The following is a 21,397-nucleotide window of genomic DNA, read 5'->3' on the forward strand; positions in this document are numbered from 1 at the left end:
GCACTGTTGCTGCTACTGCCACTGCTGCTGGTACTGCTACTGCCACTGCTGCTGTCACTGCTGCTGGTACTGCTACTGCCACTGCTGCTGGCACTGCCGGTGCGGAGGCTGGGAGCTTTGACGCCGTGGGAGCGGTGCGGGGGGTGGGGGCCATGGAGCAGCCCACGAGCTCGTCCGCTTGTCTGCACGGCCCCAGCCGCAGCCTCTGCTGCGCCCTCATGCTCAGCGCTCGCAAGCTCGTCCTCTTCCAAGGTACGCGACGACGCCTCTAGGTCCGCTCGGCCTAAACACACACAGAAAAAAAATTGGATTCTCGCTCATCCTTGCGGTGACTCGGTCTCGGTGTGGCCGTACAGCTGGCGAAGCAGATCCCGCTCGGCTCGGGAGACGCGAGGGGTGTGTGTGGGGGGGGGGGTTGTCAGGGGTGTGCTGGGTAGGGTGCAAGCTCATAGAACCCCCCCCCCCCCCCGGTCCACCACCACCATCGAGAAGACTGCTCTGGTCTTGCCAGTCGTAATAGGCGCTCGCTAACAGTACCCGCTTCAAACTGTCTATGTATAAAGGCGAGTCCGCGCGTGGTAACGGAATCCTGTAAGAGAAATGCGACGACCACGTCAACGACCAGGCGTTCAGGTAGGTCCTTGTATGTGTCGGTAGCAAACCAGTGTTAAGGGAACATTCAGGAACTAACGATATCGGGGTTAATGTTTGTAATCCCAAAAATGTCCAATGCACCATATGCATATTTGAGTGTTGGCTACACCCACACACATACACCAGTGACACTTGCTCTCGGTCTGTGCCTCGCCTGGGTATACTCAGCCTAAAATGAGCTCCCCCGTTGCATCTTACTCGGTGCCGAATGCATAATCGGTGCTCGCAAACAGCACTTGACCGCGACGGCCTGTGCATCTCTGTGTGTGCTCATTAAAAAAAAGAGAGATTGCAGCCGATAAACAACATCAGTGATGTGATTTAGCAGAGGAGTACACGGAGGAAGGGACCAACGGCGTGGAGATGGAGTGATGAACCTCGGATTGAGATCTATGGATGAACTGCAGCTGCACAAGTCCAACGGCGTCAGCGAAGATAAAATCCCTCATCCAGCAGTGGAAAGAGAGTGCCTGATGGTATTGATACATTGTGGGGTTGCGTCTGGATTTCATCAAAAGATCCCGACCAGGCGAGCATCTTGCAGCATAAGATCAAACAGTAACACATTTCTGTGCAAATCAGGCTCGTCATACTGATTTTCATTGCCCCAATATAATGATTTGTTTATTCAAGGAAAAATAGATGAGGAGGAATCATCCTTTTGCCTGTGTATTGGCACCAGCCCAGCCCAGCAGCTTTTAGATGTATGCCAATTTTATTGTTTTATTATTCAGTCCCAGGTCGCAATGAGCCGTGCCATCGTGTGCATTGTTAGTGTTTTGAAAAGTATCGTAATAGTTGTGGCGGTTAGACAATTGATAATGTGTATGCCCAGTGCTTACTAAAAAACGACGACGATATTGATGATGATGATGATGGTGGTGGTGGTGTTGATGTGACCTTATAAATGGCAGGAAATGTTCATTACATGAATTGCACGTTTTGCAGTGGAACTCAGACGATTGCTGCACGGATCTGAGTCAAGAGCCACTCATTTATTTCTCATTATTTCTTGCACACTCTGCAGGCGCAGCTCTGCACCAGTCCGACTCCTTGCAAAGTGGCAGGTTTTGACATAACATTAAACGGAATGCAAGGCTGAGCCTACCTTTTAACTAGCTGTGGAATTCGCCCTTAATTGGCCTCATCGCTCTGACCGATAACAAAAAAATGTCACGTCGCCTCGAATTACATTCAAACAATGACATTAACAGCGCTGGAACGGCGACACAGCAATTGATTATCAACGGCGTTTGCACATTTCATGACCAAGCGTTCAAGTGCATCAGTATGAATTGAATATGCCAAGGTGACTTTCCGTGTCATGCCCACATTCACAAATATAAATGGACAAACGCATTTTCTGTTCTCTCTCTCATCACGTAAAGAAAAATGAATACATCTCCGTGCCCCCACGGTGCTCCATAGAATTGCCGTGGCCCCTGGCCACAGACTTACTGGTGGCATTTGGAAACGCGAGGGTAACGCCACCTCGCCGAAGAGGGGAAACAAAGGCAAGAGGTTTTGTTATAATTTGGACGCGCATGAAGCACTACAACGTCAAATAGGCAAGGTGTTCAATTTGAAAGGTGAAAAAAAACTTCATTCGATGGGCGGGCGGGCGGGCGTGAAAGGAGTCGAGAATCAGATCCCCCCCCCACCACCCTCGTGATTTGCGAATCTCATTATGATCGTGTGGGAGGCTTTGGAGGCTCCGCTTCGAGCTGCCCGCACTGCAGTGCCGTGTCGGCAAGCTCCACGAGCAGGCAGCCGAAACCAGCGACGAACGGGAGAGTTTCGCATGCGCGAGAAGGAGGCCTCTGCCGTTCATTGCACGAGCTGCCAAAACCCGCGACTCTGGGGCTGTAGCGTTGTTGGCAAGGGCCCTGGTAACAATTAATAAAACGGGACGTCCCCGTCCACGTCACCTTCCTGTTAAAGTTTTCATCTCCTCCGTGGCCCAGTTCCTTGAACTCCTCATCCGGCTCGTTGGCACCAGCGCTGCTGCACCGCCTGCACACTCGATGGCTTTGCCACACTAACAAGTCTTGGTTTTTTTTACGTGTTTGGTGCACGTACTGAACGCGTATGAACGCATTGTGCCATTTTATTTCACTACCCATGTGTGGTTCATGTTATGGTACTGGTGTCTTTTTAGGGATATATATGTATATTTCGTGTTAAGTTAACATCGATGTGCCATCACGCTCAGACTGCTTGCAGCTCGGCTGAAATTCAATGTTATGTAAACATTGCACTGTTTTGAAATGCCGGTGCCATTTGATCTTGAAGAGCGTTGAAACACAGAAGCGTTGCATCGCTATACACTAACAGGAATTGACAGGTACGAGTGTGGGTTGCGTGACATATGCAAGGACGAGACAAAGCAAGTGATGTAAGAGCGCATACAATTCCATTTTGCAAGAAACACATGTGATACGTTGATGCAGAGTAAATTAATATTCATCTAAATTATGCATCGCACAGACTGAAAATGTCATCAGTGTGATAATAAAAAGGTGTGGGACGCTTAGATGTATGGACTTTGGGCCGTATGTTCTCGAGAGTGTGAACATCAGTGAGGAATGATAGCCATCTCCTTTAACCCTTTTATTTGATGATTAGGGGGAGAATGAGAACGAAGGGTACATAATACAAGCTCAACATGAAATAGCATGCTGTCAGTTTTTTTCTATTTACCTGGTAAAGCCCACTAAGCTAGAGAGCTCTTTTTCAAAAGCGACCTGCCCACAAATGAGAGCTCAACGAAGCGACGTATCATCACGTGGAAATGTACAGCAGCAAAATTACTATAAACGCACGATTCTGATTGTGGACGGGAAAACCCCCAAAGGACCAGGAGAACAATCCACTCGACCACGGGGAGAGGGACACGCAGACTCCAAATGTACAGACATCGTCAGGGTCGGGATCGAACCCACGACTTCCTGTATACCAGGCGAGGTGGTTAACATCTCGCCACCATGTATCCATAACTACATAATTACCCATGTACTTATGCTACATGGGCAGTAATCGCAGGGTATAGGCTCAACTTTTAAATAATCTTGTGACATTTAATTCTTGTTTTACAGTCTTTTAACCGCCCCTTCCCCCACTCGCCCCATTTATTTCAAATGGGCTTTCTGGCACGATATCACGTGATATATCACTATAACACGTCATATATGACGAGGCACAAACATAATTTGTAAAATCTCGGACATCGTTGCGCCTCCGAAGACGAGCTTTTTCATTTTTTTTCCAGGGACTTCTGACAAATCAATTCTTCATGTGGCATTTCTATCCTTCACACAGTAGGGGGCGACCTCTCCTGTGCATGTATGTTGAACTTCTTTCGCACCGTACGTAGCCAACCGGACTAATCGGAGGCGCACTCTGCAGCGAGATATTTTTCCCCATTTTAAAGTCCAGCTGATATTTGCAATACTCACAGTTGGAATTTAGCCAATTCAAGTGCAGCACCAGCTACAACGTGATGGGGTTTTGTGTGCGTGTGTGTGTGAGGTGTGTGTGCGTGTGTGCGTGTGTGCGAGGTGTGTGTGTGTGCGAGGTGTGCGTGTGTGTGCGCGGTGCGTGTGTGTGCGAGGTGTGTGCGAGGTGCGTGTGTGGTGTGTGCGTGTGTGGTGCGGGTGTGTGGTAATAGGTGCTCGCTAACAGCACTTGCCCCTACAGTCTGTTAAGGCTATACGGGGGATCTTTATCTTTGTGGTGACGAGTGACCGGGTCTAAGACCAGATCTCTACTCGCCACGCTCCTCGAGACCCCGGTTTAACGATGGCCTTGCCAGCAACGACTGCTGTGACCTGCGATCCATCCCACCGCCTCCGACTCCTCTAAGACAGAACACCCGACTGACTCCCTCACTCAGTAGCCCGTGACCTTTACGACTATTGGCGACCCCAGTCGGGGGTAGGGGGGGGCTGCATGAAGGCGCAAGGCGAACAAAGCCGGCAACTTGCTCCTCCAGATCGAGAGCAAATCCAATTGCCCTTTCGCGATAGATATTGCCGACAAGGCGCGCACACACTCACACACACTCACACACACTCACACCCACACACACACTCACACACTCACCCACACACTCACTCACACTCACTCACACACTCACACAATCACACACTCACACACACTCACACACTCACACACACACTACAACACACTCACACACTCACTCACCCACACACCCACACCCACACACCCACACTCACCCACACACCCACACACACACTCACACACACCCACACACACCCACACTCACACACTCACCCACACACTCTCACACACACACACGCACACACTCACACACACTCACACACACTCACACACACACACTCACACACACACTCACCCACACACTCACACACACACACTCACCCACCCACACTCACACACACTCACTCACACACACACCCCACTCACACACTCACTCACCCACACTCACCCACACACACCCACACCCACACACTCACACACACACTCACACCCACTCACACACACACACTCACTCACACACTCACACACACCCACACACACTCACACACACCCACCCACACTCACACACACTCACACCCACACACACACACTCACACTCACACACACACTACAACACACTCACACTCACTCACCCACACTCACCCACACACACTCACCCACACACTCACACACACACTCACCCACACACAACCACACACACTCACCCACACTCACACACACCCACACACACACTCACCCACACTCACTCACACACACTCACCCACACACACCCACACACACTCACCCACACACACTCACTCACCCACACACACTCACACACACTCACCCACACTCACACACCCTCACCCACTCATTCACATACCCACACTCACTCACACACACTCACACACACTCACACACAACACACTCACACACACCCACACACACTCACCCACACACTCACACACACTCACCCACACTCACAAACACACACTCACCCACACACACACACTACAACACACTCACTCACACACACTACAACACCCACACACCCCCCCCCCCCACACACACACACTACAACACACTCGCTCACACACACTACAACACACTCACACACACTCACCCACACACACACACCCACCCACACACTCACCCACACTCACACACCCACACACACTCACACACACACACAGACACACACACTACAACACACCCACCCACACACTCACACACACACACCCACACTCTCACCCACACACTCACCCACACTCACACACCCACACACACTCACACACACACACAGACACACACACTACAACACACCCACCCACACACTCACACACACACACCCACACTCTCACCCACACACTCACACACTCACCCACACACACTCACACACACTCACCCACACTCACACACCCTCACCCACTCATTCACATACCCACACTCACTCACACACACTCACACACACTCACACACAACAACAACAACAACCGCCATTCGCCACTAAGTGGCGGTGACGTCACCACGACGCTTGTGCCAGGCCATGTGCACCTTGAGGCCACGTGAAGTGTCGAACGCCCGCTGGCAGGAGGTCACGGGGCAGACCCATGTGCCACGGGTCGACTGACCGAGATGACCGAGATGACTGGCTGATGCACCACCTGTGCCCCCTACTGTGCCAACTTGCTGTGCTTTAGCCACCCGGCGCTCCGCTCGTTGTTGTGAGCGTCGCTCCTCCGCCCTCCGTTGTTGTTGGAGGGCGACTGCCTCCAACTGCCCAGTAGCGTCCTTCACGAGCCTCCTCCACTGAGGCCGATCTTGACACCGCTGGTACCAGTCATCGGCAAGTCCACTCAGCTCCACGTCCTCCTGTACCACATCACTCCATCTCTTCTCTAGCCCGTGCCGCGCCCGTTTAGCCCCCTCGATCCGGCCGAACAAAAGCTGTTTAGGCATGCGGTGGCTGGGCATGCGGGCTACATGACCCAGCCAACGCAGCCTTGCCTGCCGGAGGAGCTCACTGATGGGACTTTGCCCAGATCTTTCAAGGACTTGTGAGCTCCTCACACAATCCAGCCTGGTTAAACCCAGGATGGATCGTAGGCAGGCCAGCCTAAATGTTTCCAACCGGCGAAGATGCTCCACTAGGGGGGTCCACGTTTCGCAAGCGTAGAGAAGGGAGGGAATGACCGTGGCCGAGAAGACCTGAAGCTTCGTGCGGAGCGACAGACCAGGTAGCTTCCACACAGCGTTACGCAACCGATGAAAAGATATTGCCGCTCGACTGATTCGGAGTGAGACCTCTGCTGATAAACTGGAGCTGGTCATGAGCACACTGCCCAGGTATGGGAAACTCTCTACTCTCTCCACAACTGCCCCATCACCGATTGGGAGTTGTGGGGGCGGAGTGCCCGATGGTACAAAATACCCAGGCAGGTGCTTAGTTTTGGTGGGGCTGATGGCAAGGCCCCACCTCTTAGTGGCACACTCCAGTCTCAGCAGCAGCGTCTCCAACTCCTCTTCTGAATGAGCAGCTATTACCAAATCATCGGCATACATAACGTGGTTGACCAATAGGGAGCCATCCCTTGATCGCACCCGGGCGTCGATCAGCCTCCCATTATATCTGTACCAAATGGTAATTCCCCCGGTACAGCTATTGAAGGCTTCACGAACTACGCAGTCGAAATAGATGTTAAATAATGTGGGAGCCAGAGGACATCCCTGTCGCACCCCAAGGTGTACAGGGAAAGGCTCCGACTCCCGGCCACGTAGTTTTACCCGGGCCCGCTCACCATCATGAAGGTCCTTAATGATCGTGAGCAGAGGGTCAGGGACTCCGAAAGCACGAAGAACAACCCAGAGCCCAGTCCTACTGATGGTATCATAGGCCTTGACCAGGTCAATAAAGCAGAGATGTAGGTCTTTTTGGAATTCCCTACACCTCTGCTGTAGCAGACGGACAGAAAATATGGCATCTGTGCAGGACCGCCCTTTCCTGAAACCACATTGGGGCTCCGCAAGCCTCTCCTCAGCATGCCTAGCAAGGCGATGTTGAATAATCCTTGCCAGGACCTTACCCGGCACACTGAGGAGTGAGATGCCCCTGTAGTTGTTACAGTCTGTGCGGTCCCCCTTCTTAAAGAGGGGGACCACCAGGGCATCCTTCCAGTCCTGCGGAACCCGTCCAGTGGTCCAGACTGTTGTTATGATGTCAAATAGGGCAGTCTGTGCACAAACGCCACCCTCCTTCAGCATTTCGCCTGGGAGATCATCTCTGCCCGGTGCCTTCCCTCACACACACCCACACACACTCACCCACACACTCACACACACTCACCCACACTCACAAACACACACTCACCCACACACACACACTACAACACACTCGCTCACACACACTACAACACACTCACACACACTCACCCACACACACACACCCACCCACACACTCACCCACACTCACACACCCACACACACTCACACACACACACAGACACACACACTACAACACACCCACCCACACACTCACACACACACACCCACACTCTCACCCACACACTCACACACACACACAGACACACACACTACAACACACCCACCCACACACACTCACCCACACACCCACACACACTCACCCACACACACACCCACAAACCCACCCACACTCACCCACACACACTCACCCACACACACCCACACACACACTACAACACACTCACTCACACACACTACAACACCCACACCCCCCCCCACACACACACACTACAACACACTCACACACACTCACACACTCACCCACACACACACACACCCACCCACACTCACACACCCACACACACTCACACACACACACTACAACACACCCACACACACACACACCCACACTCTCACCCACACACTCACACACGAGCTGTGTCTGCGAGCTTGCGACGCTTCTCGCGTTTTTCGCTGTCGCCGCTAACGAGTCGCGGCGCCACGACCCACCCGCGCGCTGCTTTTGCGCATCCTTGAGCTTCAACGCACGTGTCGGGAATGTTACGACCCTGCCAGATTGCCGTCATCCGCCGGCAATCCCCCATGAATTGGCAACGTTCGCTGCGTCGCGACGGCTCCGTCGGCTGGCATCGCGCTGCGTGGGCACACGTGGATGAGGACGATGTTTGGTGGTCTTTTGGGGCAGATCGCGTCAATATATATTGATGTGTGTCGTTCACACCGTCATTCACTAAATGTTGTGGCTTGGCTCTCCAACACCGCGGTGTTGCTGGACTCGTGACGAATTGACCACGTTCTGTTTACGTGACGACAGCTTGCTAGTTGGCTGTGTCGGGTGGTGGCGGGTTTTAACGACACATTTATATATTTACGCGATCTAACCCAAAACACCTCTATTATGGATGATATTGGTCGCGAAAGCCTGCTGCTGCTGCTGCTACGTGTCAAGGGTGGCACAGTCGGGTTTTTTATAATCGGGTTTGTCTTTTTATATTAAACCCGATCATCTGAAATTGGGAGAAATTCGGTTTCATTGGTTCTAATTTCAGAACCGCACTTCTCAACGATGGGCTTCATCTATTCCAACCTAAGGAACTCACTGGCGCCCACGATTGTGGAGGAGAAGCTCGTGTTCATCACGACCAACCTGCCCGCCGCATTCTACGACTACCCCGTGCCCGATGGCCCCCCCGAGTACGATAGCAGCAGCGACGAGGAAGCAGCCTAAGCCTTGGATCAGAGTTTCGTATTCATTAAACCAGGTTTTAATTCCCCGAAATCGGGTTTAATTGTATTCAAGAAAAAACCCGATGCCTGCCGCTGGAAAAATCGGGTTTTTTCCACCCATGCCACGTGTTGAAATGAATGTGGACGCCTGCTGTAGGTGCACAGGCGTGGCGCGTTCACGGATCCCTGCAGCCACGAGCGTCCCTCTCTCACCCTGCGTCCCTCTCTCACCCTGCGTCCCTCTCTCACCCTGCGTCGCCCGTGCAAGTCGCACGCGACCGAACGCCGACAATTTCTTGTTTTGCCCATTTTATACGCGACGCGTATTATTTTCTTTAAAAAAATTTTAACGCGACACATCGCTCGCACGCAACGCAACGCCGCTAATGGTACTCGCCTGGCCTTGACAGGTGCCTGCCTTGTTCCGTTATCCATCAAGAGACGAACCCTCATACTCTTTGGTTCTTTCGGTAAAGTCACGCAGGTATAAAAATAAAATCAATCACGAAAGTTTCGGGCGCAACACGCGCGTCCGTTATCACGTGCTTTCCCACCTGATGGCGGACGCTTGTGTTGCGCCCGAAACGTCGTGATTGATTTATTTTTCTACCTACGTGACTTTACCGAAATAACCAAATTGTATGGATTCCTGCAGTCACGAAAGCTTCAAATCAAGACGAACCCTCCTCCTCCTTTGCAGCGATTGCTGCGGTGGTTCAACGGCGATGCCTGCCCCCTCCACCCAGAGAATGTGTCTGCAAATCGCAGTGGGCTGCGATGAAAACAGCATCGAGGAGCCCGATGGGATCATTTCCAGCAGCCCGAGGGCACGTGATGCTGGAACCTTACTTGATATGTACAAACTCAGCTTCGGGGTTAAGCCGAACTTAAAGGTTGCTTCTGGGACTACTGTTGTTGTTGTTGCTGTTTTTTGCATTACCCAATCTTCCATTTGGTGTTGACAAATCGGCGGGAATTAATGTACCTGCGAAAATGAGTAATTGTGGACTTTATTTATTACGAAAATGAGTAATTGTGGACTTTATACAGGTAGGAACAGCAGGTTCCACATTGCCCACCAGGGATTATGTGTCTGTCTGTCTGTCGTGCATATGCGGAATTCCGCCCACCCATGCCCCTCCCCACCGAACACCGAGCTACGCCGCGATTGGTTGACGATGTCGGGGAGGGTGGGGGGGAGGGGTCAACACGCCCACTCATCCAACTGCCCCCCCCCCAAACGCCGCGCTGTCCAACCAAGTTCCTACCTGCCCACTCCGAAGGAACGTGTTTTATGAATAGTTCAGCGACTTGCTTACTTTTACTCTCATCTTGCTCTCATGCCGTGTTGTTACACCGTTTGTCGACGTCACCTGGTGGCCTGTCCCTGCTTGAGGTCTGAGCAAAAAGAGCTTCATAGCTCATCGGATTCCTCCCGCAATCTAAATAAAGATTCAGATTCTTGTTTTCTTATTAATATATATACAGTATATACAGGGTATCCCATGAGTCTGGAATCATAGGAAAACCTATTTTAAAAAGTAAATAACGCTTTTTTTCACTGAACGTGCATCAATGTGTCCACCGTTGTCCCTGAATTATCTGGACTCGTTCTGCCTTACTCAGAGACATCTTGGGCCTGTAGAAACAAAGACATATGAATTAGTTTTTTCCCTACGATTCCAGACTCATGGGACACCTTGGAGATTTTCACAAAGTATTTTGGCTGCACCTGCAAAGATTGCACGCACGCCCTGCCAATGTGACCACAAGTACAGTACGCAAATGGGTTAAAATATTTTGTGTTCTGATGGAGGCCATTTGGCCAAAATGTAATTGCTGTTTTTTTAATATAACAACAAAAATTGTGTTTTGCTTTTAGCAACAAAATTTTTTAATGCCGCTAAATGTGAACGCGCATTGTTTATTAATTTATTTCCCTACGCATTTATTCGCTTTGATGGCGGCACTTAAATGCGAACGTGTTTTGACCCTCCGCCCCTCTACGTTTTCACGGAGACCGGCATTGCGTTCCTCGGCGGCAGTGCCACGTCGCGAGGTCCACAGCATTTGCAAAAGGGACAAATGACATCCCAAGCCTCGTGCTTACTATTCGCGTCTCAAATGTAGAAACGGCGGCGACGCTCACCCGTAAGGCTTCACTTTGGCGCGCGCGCATCTGCCTGCCCTGAACCCACACCAGAACGTGTTCCATTAGAAAGTGACACGGTGGACCCTCCACCTGATTGTAAACATTTGCATGCCGTACATCCCATTAAGGGGGCCCATTAGGTCTTCGTATTTTTTGTTAATTCTCCGGCAGATTCGCCGCGACGCAACGCGGGAGGGATATTCTCGCGGTTGCCACGTGCCCATAGCTCGCTAGTGGGGTTCTCAGGTTGTTACGCGTCTCGCCGGAGTGATATGTCAGACTCTTCGCTGAAGCAGTTCCAGGATGAAATCAGAATCAGAATATTTATTTATGCTGCAGAAAGCCGATGAGCTCCATAGCTCCTTTTTCACAGACGTCCAATTAGATGCACAAGCACGAATTACACAAACTGAAACACAGTCGTCAATGACACTGTGGCCTTAAAAAAAAGAGATGTATATATAATCGGTGACGTTTCTAGCAATATATGTGTGTTGAACTTCTTTTGCACCGTACGTAGCCAACCGTGCTAATCGGAGCACTGGGCCTGTTTTCACAGCGCATAGCGAGGTCAAGAGAGATGGAGTGAATCAGAGCAGTCCTCAACTAATCTGATGTACTCCACCTGTCTGGCCTCGAATCACTTCGGCTGTGAACTGATTCAGTTCTGAGCTGAAACAGTTCTGTGTTGCGTTTCTACGCTTGTTATTTTGATTATCATGAAGAATCGCAATCGGACCACACGAACTGCTCGGATTCCTCCGGTATGAATAAATATATCTAACGAATGTCATGGACATCTTTCCTGCCACAGCTTCTTGGTATCATAGAATAAGTACTTTAATATGTCACAGGAAATACAAAATTAAGCATATTGAGAGACCTATAACAGTATAACATTTTGAGCCATAACGAAGCATAGGCGCTTGTAAATTGTCCCAAATTCGCACGAACTATCAAACGTTTACAGGACCGCTGAACGGGCCGTGGAAAAAAATTAACCCGTAAAAACAAAGTTTTTCACTATAAATCCTTTATATGCGTGGCGGCTAGAGTCCTCTCGTCATCTGGCTTGAGATGACTGCCACCTATGGGTAATTGGTAATTAAATATAATTCATTTTTTCATAAAAAGTGTAAAATACATTGTCACGCACAACGAGTCTGTGTGCAAAATGTCAGCTCGATTGGATCACGGGAAGTGGGTTAAAAAACGACCGAAAGATTTGCACGGTCGTAAGCGCACAAGCAAGCAAGTGAACTTAATATAAAGGATTTTTTAAAAAACACCCAGACGCGCTGCGTGGCTGTTGCTGCTGTAAGCACTCGGCGAGCAGGGATTTAGCAAGTCTACGTGTTCAAACACCGTCGGGTTGATTTGACCTATTACAGAGAGAGAGAAAGAGACCCATACAAAACAGATCTTTAATAGGGGGAGAATTGGAATGTCACCGCCACCTTAAGTGACGCGTATCCTCTTCTACAGGGTGATCCAGATGTCTTGTGAACCCCATTTAAGTCTATAAAATGTAATATTTTTTAAAGTAAGATTTATTTAAAACAGAAATGAATTTGCAAAAGGGGGAAAAAAATGTCAGGGGTCAATTCATTTGGGGGGGGGGGTGGTCACAAGACATCTGGACCACCGTGTACAATATATCTTTTTTTTTCAAGAGGGTGGCGAATTTTTTTTAATTTGAGAAAATTTGAGTTGTTTGGTGCGAGGAAGAGAGAGAGAGAGAAAGAGGGGAGTGAGTGGCTGTGAGATAACTGATGGCTGTGCTAGGATAGTGGCTGTAACAGGCAAAAGCTGCCATCTACTGTTGTTCCATGTCACACACCAGACGCTCAATTTAGCCGCACCGACTCGTCGTTAATCGGCGCTCCTCTCGTTGGACTCCTCTCACTCTCTTATTTATATTCCGATCGTTGCCTCCACCGGGGAAGTCTATTGCAATATATGAAAACAGCATTTTCCAGCAAAACCAGGATTTCCAGCAGCAAAACGTTTTCACGGTGAAGCCAAGCTGATTACTGTGCAAACAATCGGCGTTTTCACCGGAGTTGTGAGAAAAGAGCAGCGATCGGAGTATTTGTAGAATTCTGTTTGATCTGCCCATTCTATTAGGGTGAGCCTTGTTGGCGTCATTCAAATGTCAAGTGTTTCCCCATTCAATAGTTTTAACTACATCATTAAATCCATTTTCAATGCAGGGGCAGGAATTCAACCAAGAAAGAGGGAATAATTAGGGCCAATTTTCAAAATGTGCTCATTACTCTATTCACTGTGGGAGAGTGACCCACGTGCTTGAGAATAATGCCGTGAGACCGATTTCTACCCTTACAAATCATAACGTGTCTCATTTTGTTTTTAGGGCGAATACCGAGTACACGTTGGTCAGAATAGAAAAGAAAACACGGTTGTTATTTTTTCTTCTGCCAAACATTGCTTCACCGTATCGATTACACGTACGGTACAATACGCAAGACAAGGCGACATGTATTATGTCGGTTCACAATGAGCAACCTCCCTCGCAGCGCGAACGGTGCCCAACGCTCACATTCACCCGCACGTGACGTGCCCAGGAGCTCATGTTAAACATTTCATGGCGATTAAACAAACATGGCAATTGCAGAAATCACTATGCACCGCAGGACCCCCGCCCCCCCCCCCCCATTAATCTCAAGAGCGCTCCGTCATCGACCGCGATCAATTCTCCACGAATTTCCCCCCAGGGCACAGGTCCGAGGCCTCGCAAGGCCGACGTGTGGGTGCACGGTGGGGTCACGCGCCCACCAAATGGGCCCGGGCTCACGTACCAGTGGAGTTAGTGGACGCAGCCTTTCCCTTGCCAATGGAGATGATAGCACAGTGCTCGACTCGCCGGTTAAAGAGAAAAACAAAACCACCCTCGGTATCATACTCTTAGTTCTTTCGGTAAAGTCACGTAGGTAAAAAATGAAATTAAAATTAATAAAAATTAAATAAAAAATCACGACGTTTCGGAGGCAACACAAGTCTCCGTCATCAGGTGGGACCGTCACAGCCAGATTTGCTGCATCAAGTGAGGCAGGGATTCAAGATGCAAGCTCTTAAATACAAGTTAAGGGGGAGGAGAGGGGGGGGGGGAGCTTATCAGAATGTGGTAGCCAATGAATGGAACGTATCGGGAGGGTGGGGGGCGGTATCGCCACACAATGCAAGACTGTTGAGAGGCTAGTTGCCGTTAGCGGGCGTCTCTGATGGGTTGGATGGTTGGGTGGGTGGCCAGCACCACGCCAGGTTGCCTCTGAGTAAACCTGGTGGGGGGGGGGGGGCCCAGGACCGGTTGAGATATTTGTCACCGATGAGCGGGAATGGACCTCGGGGTCGCTGGGTTCGTGACGCTGCCCGCTTAATCGCTGTGCGCCACCGCTCATCGCACGCAAAGCACGCTCTCACAGTGACACGCAGTCTCATATAGGCACAACCCCTGCAACAACTGCTCCCCATGGCCTTGCAGGAGCGCAAATTCGCCGCGTGTTGCAGAGGTTCACGGTTCGAATCCAGCGGCTGCCCCCTGGTTATTCCTGCGGGTGTTATGACCGCAATAACAATATACGTCGTATGCTTCAAAGGGGACGTTAAAGATCGCCTGCCATCATTCGCAAGAGCAGGCCAGTGTGTTGCTGGCGTCAGCGTCAACGTTTGACAAATTTGACAATTGCACGAGCATATTAGGCACCTCCGATGAGCACGGTTGGCTACATATGGTGCGAAAGAAGTTCAACATATATACACATTTCGATTTAAAGCTTTCATGACTGCAGGGATTCATCTTCTTGGTTCTTTCGGTAAAGTCACGTAGAAGGGAAGTAATAAAATAATAAAAGCAATAAAACATAATAAAATAATTCTCACAACGCAAGCAGCCGTCCTCAGGTGAAGAACAGGTCTGTCGAGAAGACAGACCTGTTCTTCACCTGAGGACTGCTGCTTGCGTTGTGGCCGAAACGTCGTGATAATTATTTTATTATGTTTTATTTTTATTATTTTCATTCTACGTGACATTACCGAAAGAACCAAGAAGATATATACGCATACATAGCCATAGTCCCCAACTGGCAGTCTAATAACCCAGGCCCCTTGTGCACATTCGACTCTCTCCTTGTTCCTTGAGTTTTCACCTCCTAGATACACAAAGAAACGTCAACACCCTCACACTATTCAGCAGTCTCATTAGATCACAGCGCGAAGCTGTCCTGGGCTCACCCCAGGTCGACTGATGAATATGAGTTGCTGGTAACTGTGGTGTTCAACATCGACGTTGGGAAGATGAATGTGCGTGTGGGCGTTGCCTCGTGCTAGCTGTACACGCCATCATCAGTGGGTGCTCACTCAAACTCACTTGTCACTATCACCTATTCACGACCAATCGGGAGATGTTTTGTCTTTCACGAACGGACAACGAGTGCGCTGTATCAGCAGATAGCATCACCTGGCTGAGCCGGGCTTGTGTCTCAATATGCGACCGCCACATGTGTATACCAGGTGCTGTAGGCTGCGAGGGCTGCTTGGTGCAAGGAGATGGCAGCACAGCGATGAGTGTGGTTCACAGATGGATTCTGTTCCACTCACAGGACCGAGTGTGTGTGGATTGAATCTCCCCGTGCTGAGCGTTGAGTGTTTACCACCTGATGTGCGCGATGGGGTTTTTTTCCTACGTGCATCGGTTTCTTCCCAAAATATACTTGAACTCGATGGCACCTGTGTTTTTTTTTGCCGGTATCAAAAACGATTAATAATAAGAATAGGTTTTACTCTTTCTGGCAACAAAAACAGGCGTTAAGAAGATGTTCAAACACCAAATAGAAACATTTTGCAAGGCATCAAGTCTGCATTAAGCGCACGTACTTGTGGCAAAAACATGCAATCATGCTCTGAATGTAAACACGCATTGTCTTTGAAACGGACAGCCTCCTTTAACTGCTTGATCTGAGCTTCAAGTGTTCTGTTACTTGTGTCGTCTTAGTGCTGTTCGCCTTTTAGAGTTCGCTGGGCTAAAACTGATAGTGAGATAAGCCCATGATGAAGGCTCTCTCTGGTGTAGGCCAATCCATTCCAAAGACAATGCCAGATATATAATTATATTTCGATTTAAAGCTTTCGTGACTGCAGGGATTCATATTCTTGGTTCTTTCGGTAAAGTCACGTAGAAGGGAAATAAGAAAATAATACAAATAATACATAATTTAAAATGTTTGTATTATATGATACAAAAGAAAACATAATATAATAAAAAAATGTATTAGATTATGTTTTATTTTTATTATTTTAATATTTTCCTTCTACGTGACTTCCCGAAATAACCAAGAATATAATTATATTATCAGAGCATGTTTGTTTTCATGTTCACCACAAGTACGTGTGGTTACTGCAGACTTGATTCCTTGCAAAAAGGTTTCTTATTTTGGCGTTTGAACATCTGAACACCTCCTGTTTTATTGCCAGAAAAGATAAACCCTATTCTGATTTCTCATACTTTGAAACTGACAAAAAGGTCCCATGATGTAGCTGTTCACCCCGAGCTTTAACTGCTCTGATACGTGCATTGTCTTTGTGCTGCTTGCCTTTTGGCGTTCTCTGGGCGAACACTGGTGCTGAGACAAGGCCATATAGAAGGCTCTCTCTCGTGAAGGACAATTCGTTTCAAAGACAATGCATAACCCTTATGGGTACTGGCCAAACATCACAACGCAGGACTCTCCTGAAAAGGGAGTTATGAGACTCATTGCAGGTTTCCTGGGTAAAAACCTTTATTAGACGTCTATGCTCCAACATCTAATCTCCCAACTTTCATTAACCCACACTGACCAGCGTGGTGAAGTATAGTAAAGTATGCATCGTGACCTGCATGGCAGGGTGAAACACTCATCCAGCAGTGGATCGACCAAGGGCTGTACATGTGCATGTATCTTCTGTAGTGTATGCATGCCAGTATGAATGTAGATTTTTATTTTTTCAATGTATTTATAAAAAAATTCAAATTTTTTAAAATGTGGTTTGTTGCTTTTATTATTTACAATTTTTTTCCATTTTGAATTTATATTTTTTGTTTTCTATCTACGTGACTTTACCGAACGAACCAAGAAAATGAATTCCTGCAGTCACGAAAGTTTAAGTAAAAATATGAATGCAGTATTTATATGACGGCGAAAGGAAATAATAAATACCGTTTAACATCTGGAAGGACGTGTTTAGACAGCTGCCATTCTATTCGTAGCAGGCCAGCACCAGTGACACAGAAGTGTGTGTCTGTCTGGGAGTTCAATTTGATTGGTCTCTTTTTGGCACCCATTCGTGCCATTACTTCTCAGAATGTGTCAATACAACAAACTGGGCCATGCAGCGCACATCCGGCACCGTGCTGGAATATCGATCATCTGTTCTGTTTATAGGCATTAGAAACGATGCGTTAATAAGGGAAATAGACCAGATCTGGCCTAGGATCTTCTACGCACACACTTTCAACTCGAAAGGTTTTTAAGGCCAACTTGCAATGCAAAGTTGTTTTACTTTGTGTTCGCTGTTACCGTCAAACAGCAGGTCACTTTGTCTACTATCGTGAGTGGAAATTTAGAAATGTTTCGAGCATCTGGGCCCATGTGTGTGTTTATATATGTTGAGTGGTGACACAGCTGTGTGAGCAACAGCACTATGCACCTAATATCTGGGGTTGATTCTCGGCCGTGCAAAATACCAGTGGAAAGTGGTATTTCTTTTTTTCTCCTTCCAAGCCTACCATAGGTCAAGTAAAGGTGACGACCAGGTGTAGCACTGGGCAAACCCCCTTCCCCACTTGTGCACTGTCTCCTCTACTGGACAGCTGTGAAAAAGAGCTTTTTAGCTCATCGGATTCCTCCAGTATAAATATTCTGATACTGAATAGGCGCTCGCTAACAGCGCTTGACCCAAGCGTCAAAAACATTATTAATTGATCTTGTGTGTGTGTGTGAGTCAACACACTTCTGCAACTCCTGGCCATGCCCAGCTTTTGCTCCTCTCTTGCAACTCAGCCTAAAACATGAGTAGGTAGTTGTTCATGCAGTCTCATCATCATCATGAGCTGTAACAGGTGCTCACGAATAACGCGTTCCTATCGAGATTAAAATTGTAAAAACGCGGATTTGTCTTTGGTAAACATGGTGAAATTTGAGAAATATAAGTATTGCCCGTGGATTTTAAATAACAAAAAAACTATCGCAAAATAAATTTTGTCAGAAACCCAGTGCACCGTTACAAGTAGATTCATTGATTCCACAAATTGAAATTGCCAGACTGGACCGCCACTTCGCACCACGTATGATTGGGATTTATTTTGTTATTACGAAAAAAAACTGAGCGATTGACCGGTAAAGTGGCGGTGAATGAGGAACAGTGGGGTCATCATGTTTTCTCGGTGGGATACCGTCCCTCGTTGCCAGCGGCCATCAAGTGCAGCTTTTTGTTGTTGTTGTTGTCTTTCCGATGATGACAAATGCAAGCCGGGACGGGTGCTGTGAAAACAAAACGACCTCAAGGCACAATCACATTTCTATCAACTTGTCTTTTTTTTCTCTCTCTCTTTTTCTCTCTTTCTCTCGGACATAGCTTGGACGCTGTGTGTCTTTGCAGTGTGGGCGAGCGTCGTGGTGATGCCAGGATGGGGAGGGATGACGTGGAGAGTGGCAGGTAAGTTATCTGCAATCGTCCGGTCGGCTCAAGAGGCCTACGTGCGGTTTGCTGGAGCACTGAGCCTCTTCAAACCGCAAGAAAAAAAAAACTTGATTTATCTTCTTGGTTCTTTCGGTAAAGTCACGTAGAATGGAAATAATTAAATAATAAAAATTAAACATAATAAAATAATAAAGTTAAACATTATAAAATAATATAATGTAATAATATCATATTTTTTAAAAAGATTATATTTTTATTATTTTATTATTTCCATTCTACGTGACTTTACCGAAAGAACCAATAAGATGAATCCCTGCAGTCACGAAAGCTTTAAATCGAAATAAAACTTGATTTACTTAGCTTAAGTGGTGGCTTGTTATTGAGGGCTGGTGGAGCGGAACTCCTATTCGTATAAAATGTTTATAGAAAAAAAAACCTTAACAATACTAATCTCTTCATCATAGAGATTGTAAACTCCATACACTCCCTTCCCTCACCACCCCCCCCCCCCACGAGATTCTATGCCCTACCAATGAATTTACCTATTGGCCGCCACTGACTTAGCTGACAGCGGCTGGCACTGACTCAGGCCAGCCCAGTGATGACTGCACTCAACAAAGAGAATTGCACCTGAAATTGGTGTCAGAATGCGCAGCCCCAGGGGCTGCACGAATAGCGACGGATACAGAGGAGGGATGGATTGCATCTCATTGCATAAGGGTGAACAAAGGGCTACCTGAGTCTGTGCTAGATGGTTTTATCGGTCCAGTATTACGTTTCTGAAAGTTCATATCAGGTATGGTTATGTCTGGTGTCTTGTACTGAGGCCGGGATATCACTGTTGATTGTGAATCTGCATGAATGTATTTAATACTTGAAATAGTATTTATTTTAAAGAAAAGTTTAGATAAATCGTTATCGTGCTCGTCAGAGAAGAAGCCATATTACACGTGCATATTACACGTGTTCAAATGTACAGGATGCCCACGAATGTATCATCAGCTCTTCGATAATTGTCAACGTACTGTGCAACATTTCAAACAGAAGCACACAACGAAATACACACTTGGGGCACAGTGCGATCATTTTATCGCGCGAGTGTCAATCCCTAGAATCCCTCCACATGCCTGGCACTGGTGGCATTAGCGACACAGCCGGTTGAGACGGAGAATAGTCCCCCAGGTGCTCTCTCGCCAGCGTCTCGTGTGCGTGCGATGGCTTTTGAGTGTTTCTGCTCTGTGCAGTCGGAGAGTTCACTCGAGCTTTTGAGTTTTGGAGAGAGAAAAAAAACACCCCCAACTTTATAAGGAATGTGTTTTCAACATTTTAAAGCCAATTAGTTCACTAAAACTGATGTACATGTTGGCAATTCTGTTGTAGTGGATGATAATTTTTATGGACACCCTTTATAGATATACTTGTTTACAGAAAACAGTTCTGAAGCTTAGTTTCAGTCTGGGTGCACGGAATGTACGCGCAGTGTAATTGGCTCACTTTTGCACTATCACTTCTAACCAGGGCTGGATTATGGTTACGATGGGCTAACAGGAGGGACGGGCCTAAATATATTACATACTACAAACATATTGTCATGAAGTCATCAAACATTTGTATTTACTCATGTAAAAAAATAAAAAATAAATGATTCCGCTCAAGGTGAATTCATCAAACTTAAATCGCTCACGACACTCATTTCTTCAAACAAACAAAGCAAATGTGTCCCCTAGCTTTAGCTGCGGCAAAGTCACGAATTATGTCATCGTAAATTTCGATTGAAAGCTTTCGTGACTGCAGGGATTCATCTTCTTGGTTCTTTCGGTAAAGTCACGTAGAAAGGAAGTAATAGAATAATAAAAATAAAACATAATAAAATAATTCTCACGACGTTTCGGCCACAACGCAAGCAGCCGTCCTCAGGTGAAGACCAGGTCTGTCGGGGAGACAGCGTGGTGGTGTTTCATTCAGACGCTGTCTCCCCGACAGACCTGTTCTTCACCTGAGGACGACTGCTTGCGTTGTGCCGAAACGTCGTGAGAATTATTTATTATGTTTTATTTTTATTATTTTATGTCATCGTAGTTCGATGGCCGCAGTACGACCTCGCAACGTGGAATGGGAGGGCATAAAGCAGAGTCCTACAAAACACAGAGGGGGCCCATAGTTTAAATC

At 47.9% G+C, this 21,397-nt stretch overlaps 1 protein-coding gene across 1 annotated transcript in view; it reads left to right on the top strand.

The window, feature by feature from the left end:
* Positions 1-152: 152 nt before the first annotated feature.
* NETO2 (neuropilin and tolloid like 2) overlaps positions 153-21,397 on the top strand; it is a 34,435-nt gene continuing 13,190 nt past the window's right edge. Inside the window, exon 1 of the mRNA XM_078606904.1 lies at positions 153-252. Within this exon, the coding sequence (XP_078463030.1) occupies positions 153-252 (100 nt within the window). The remainder of the gene's footprint in view (positions 253-21,397) is intronic.

The sequence above is a fragment of the Lampetra planeri genome, chromosome 26 (genome assembly GCF_965212315.1).
Source record: "Lampetra planeri chromosome 26, kcLamPlan1.2.h2, whole genome shotgun sequence".
NCBI lineage: Eukaryota > Metazoa > Chordata > Hyperoartia > Petromyzontiformes > Petromyzontidae > Lampetra > Lampetra planeri.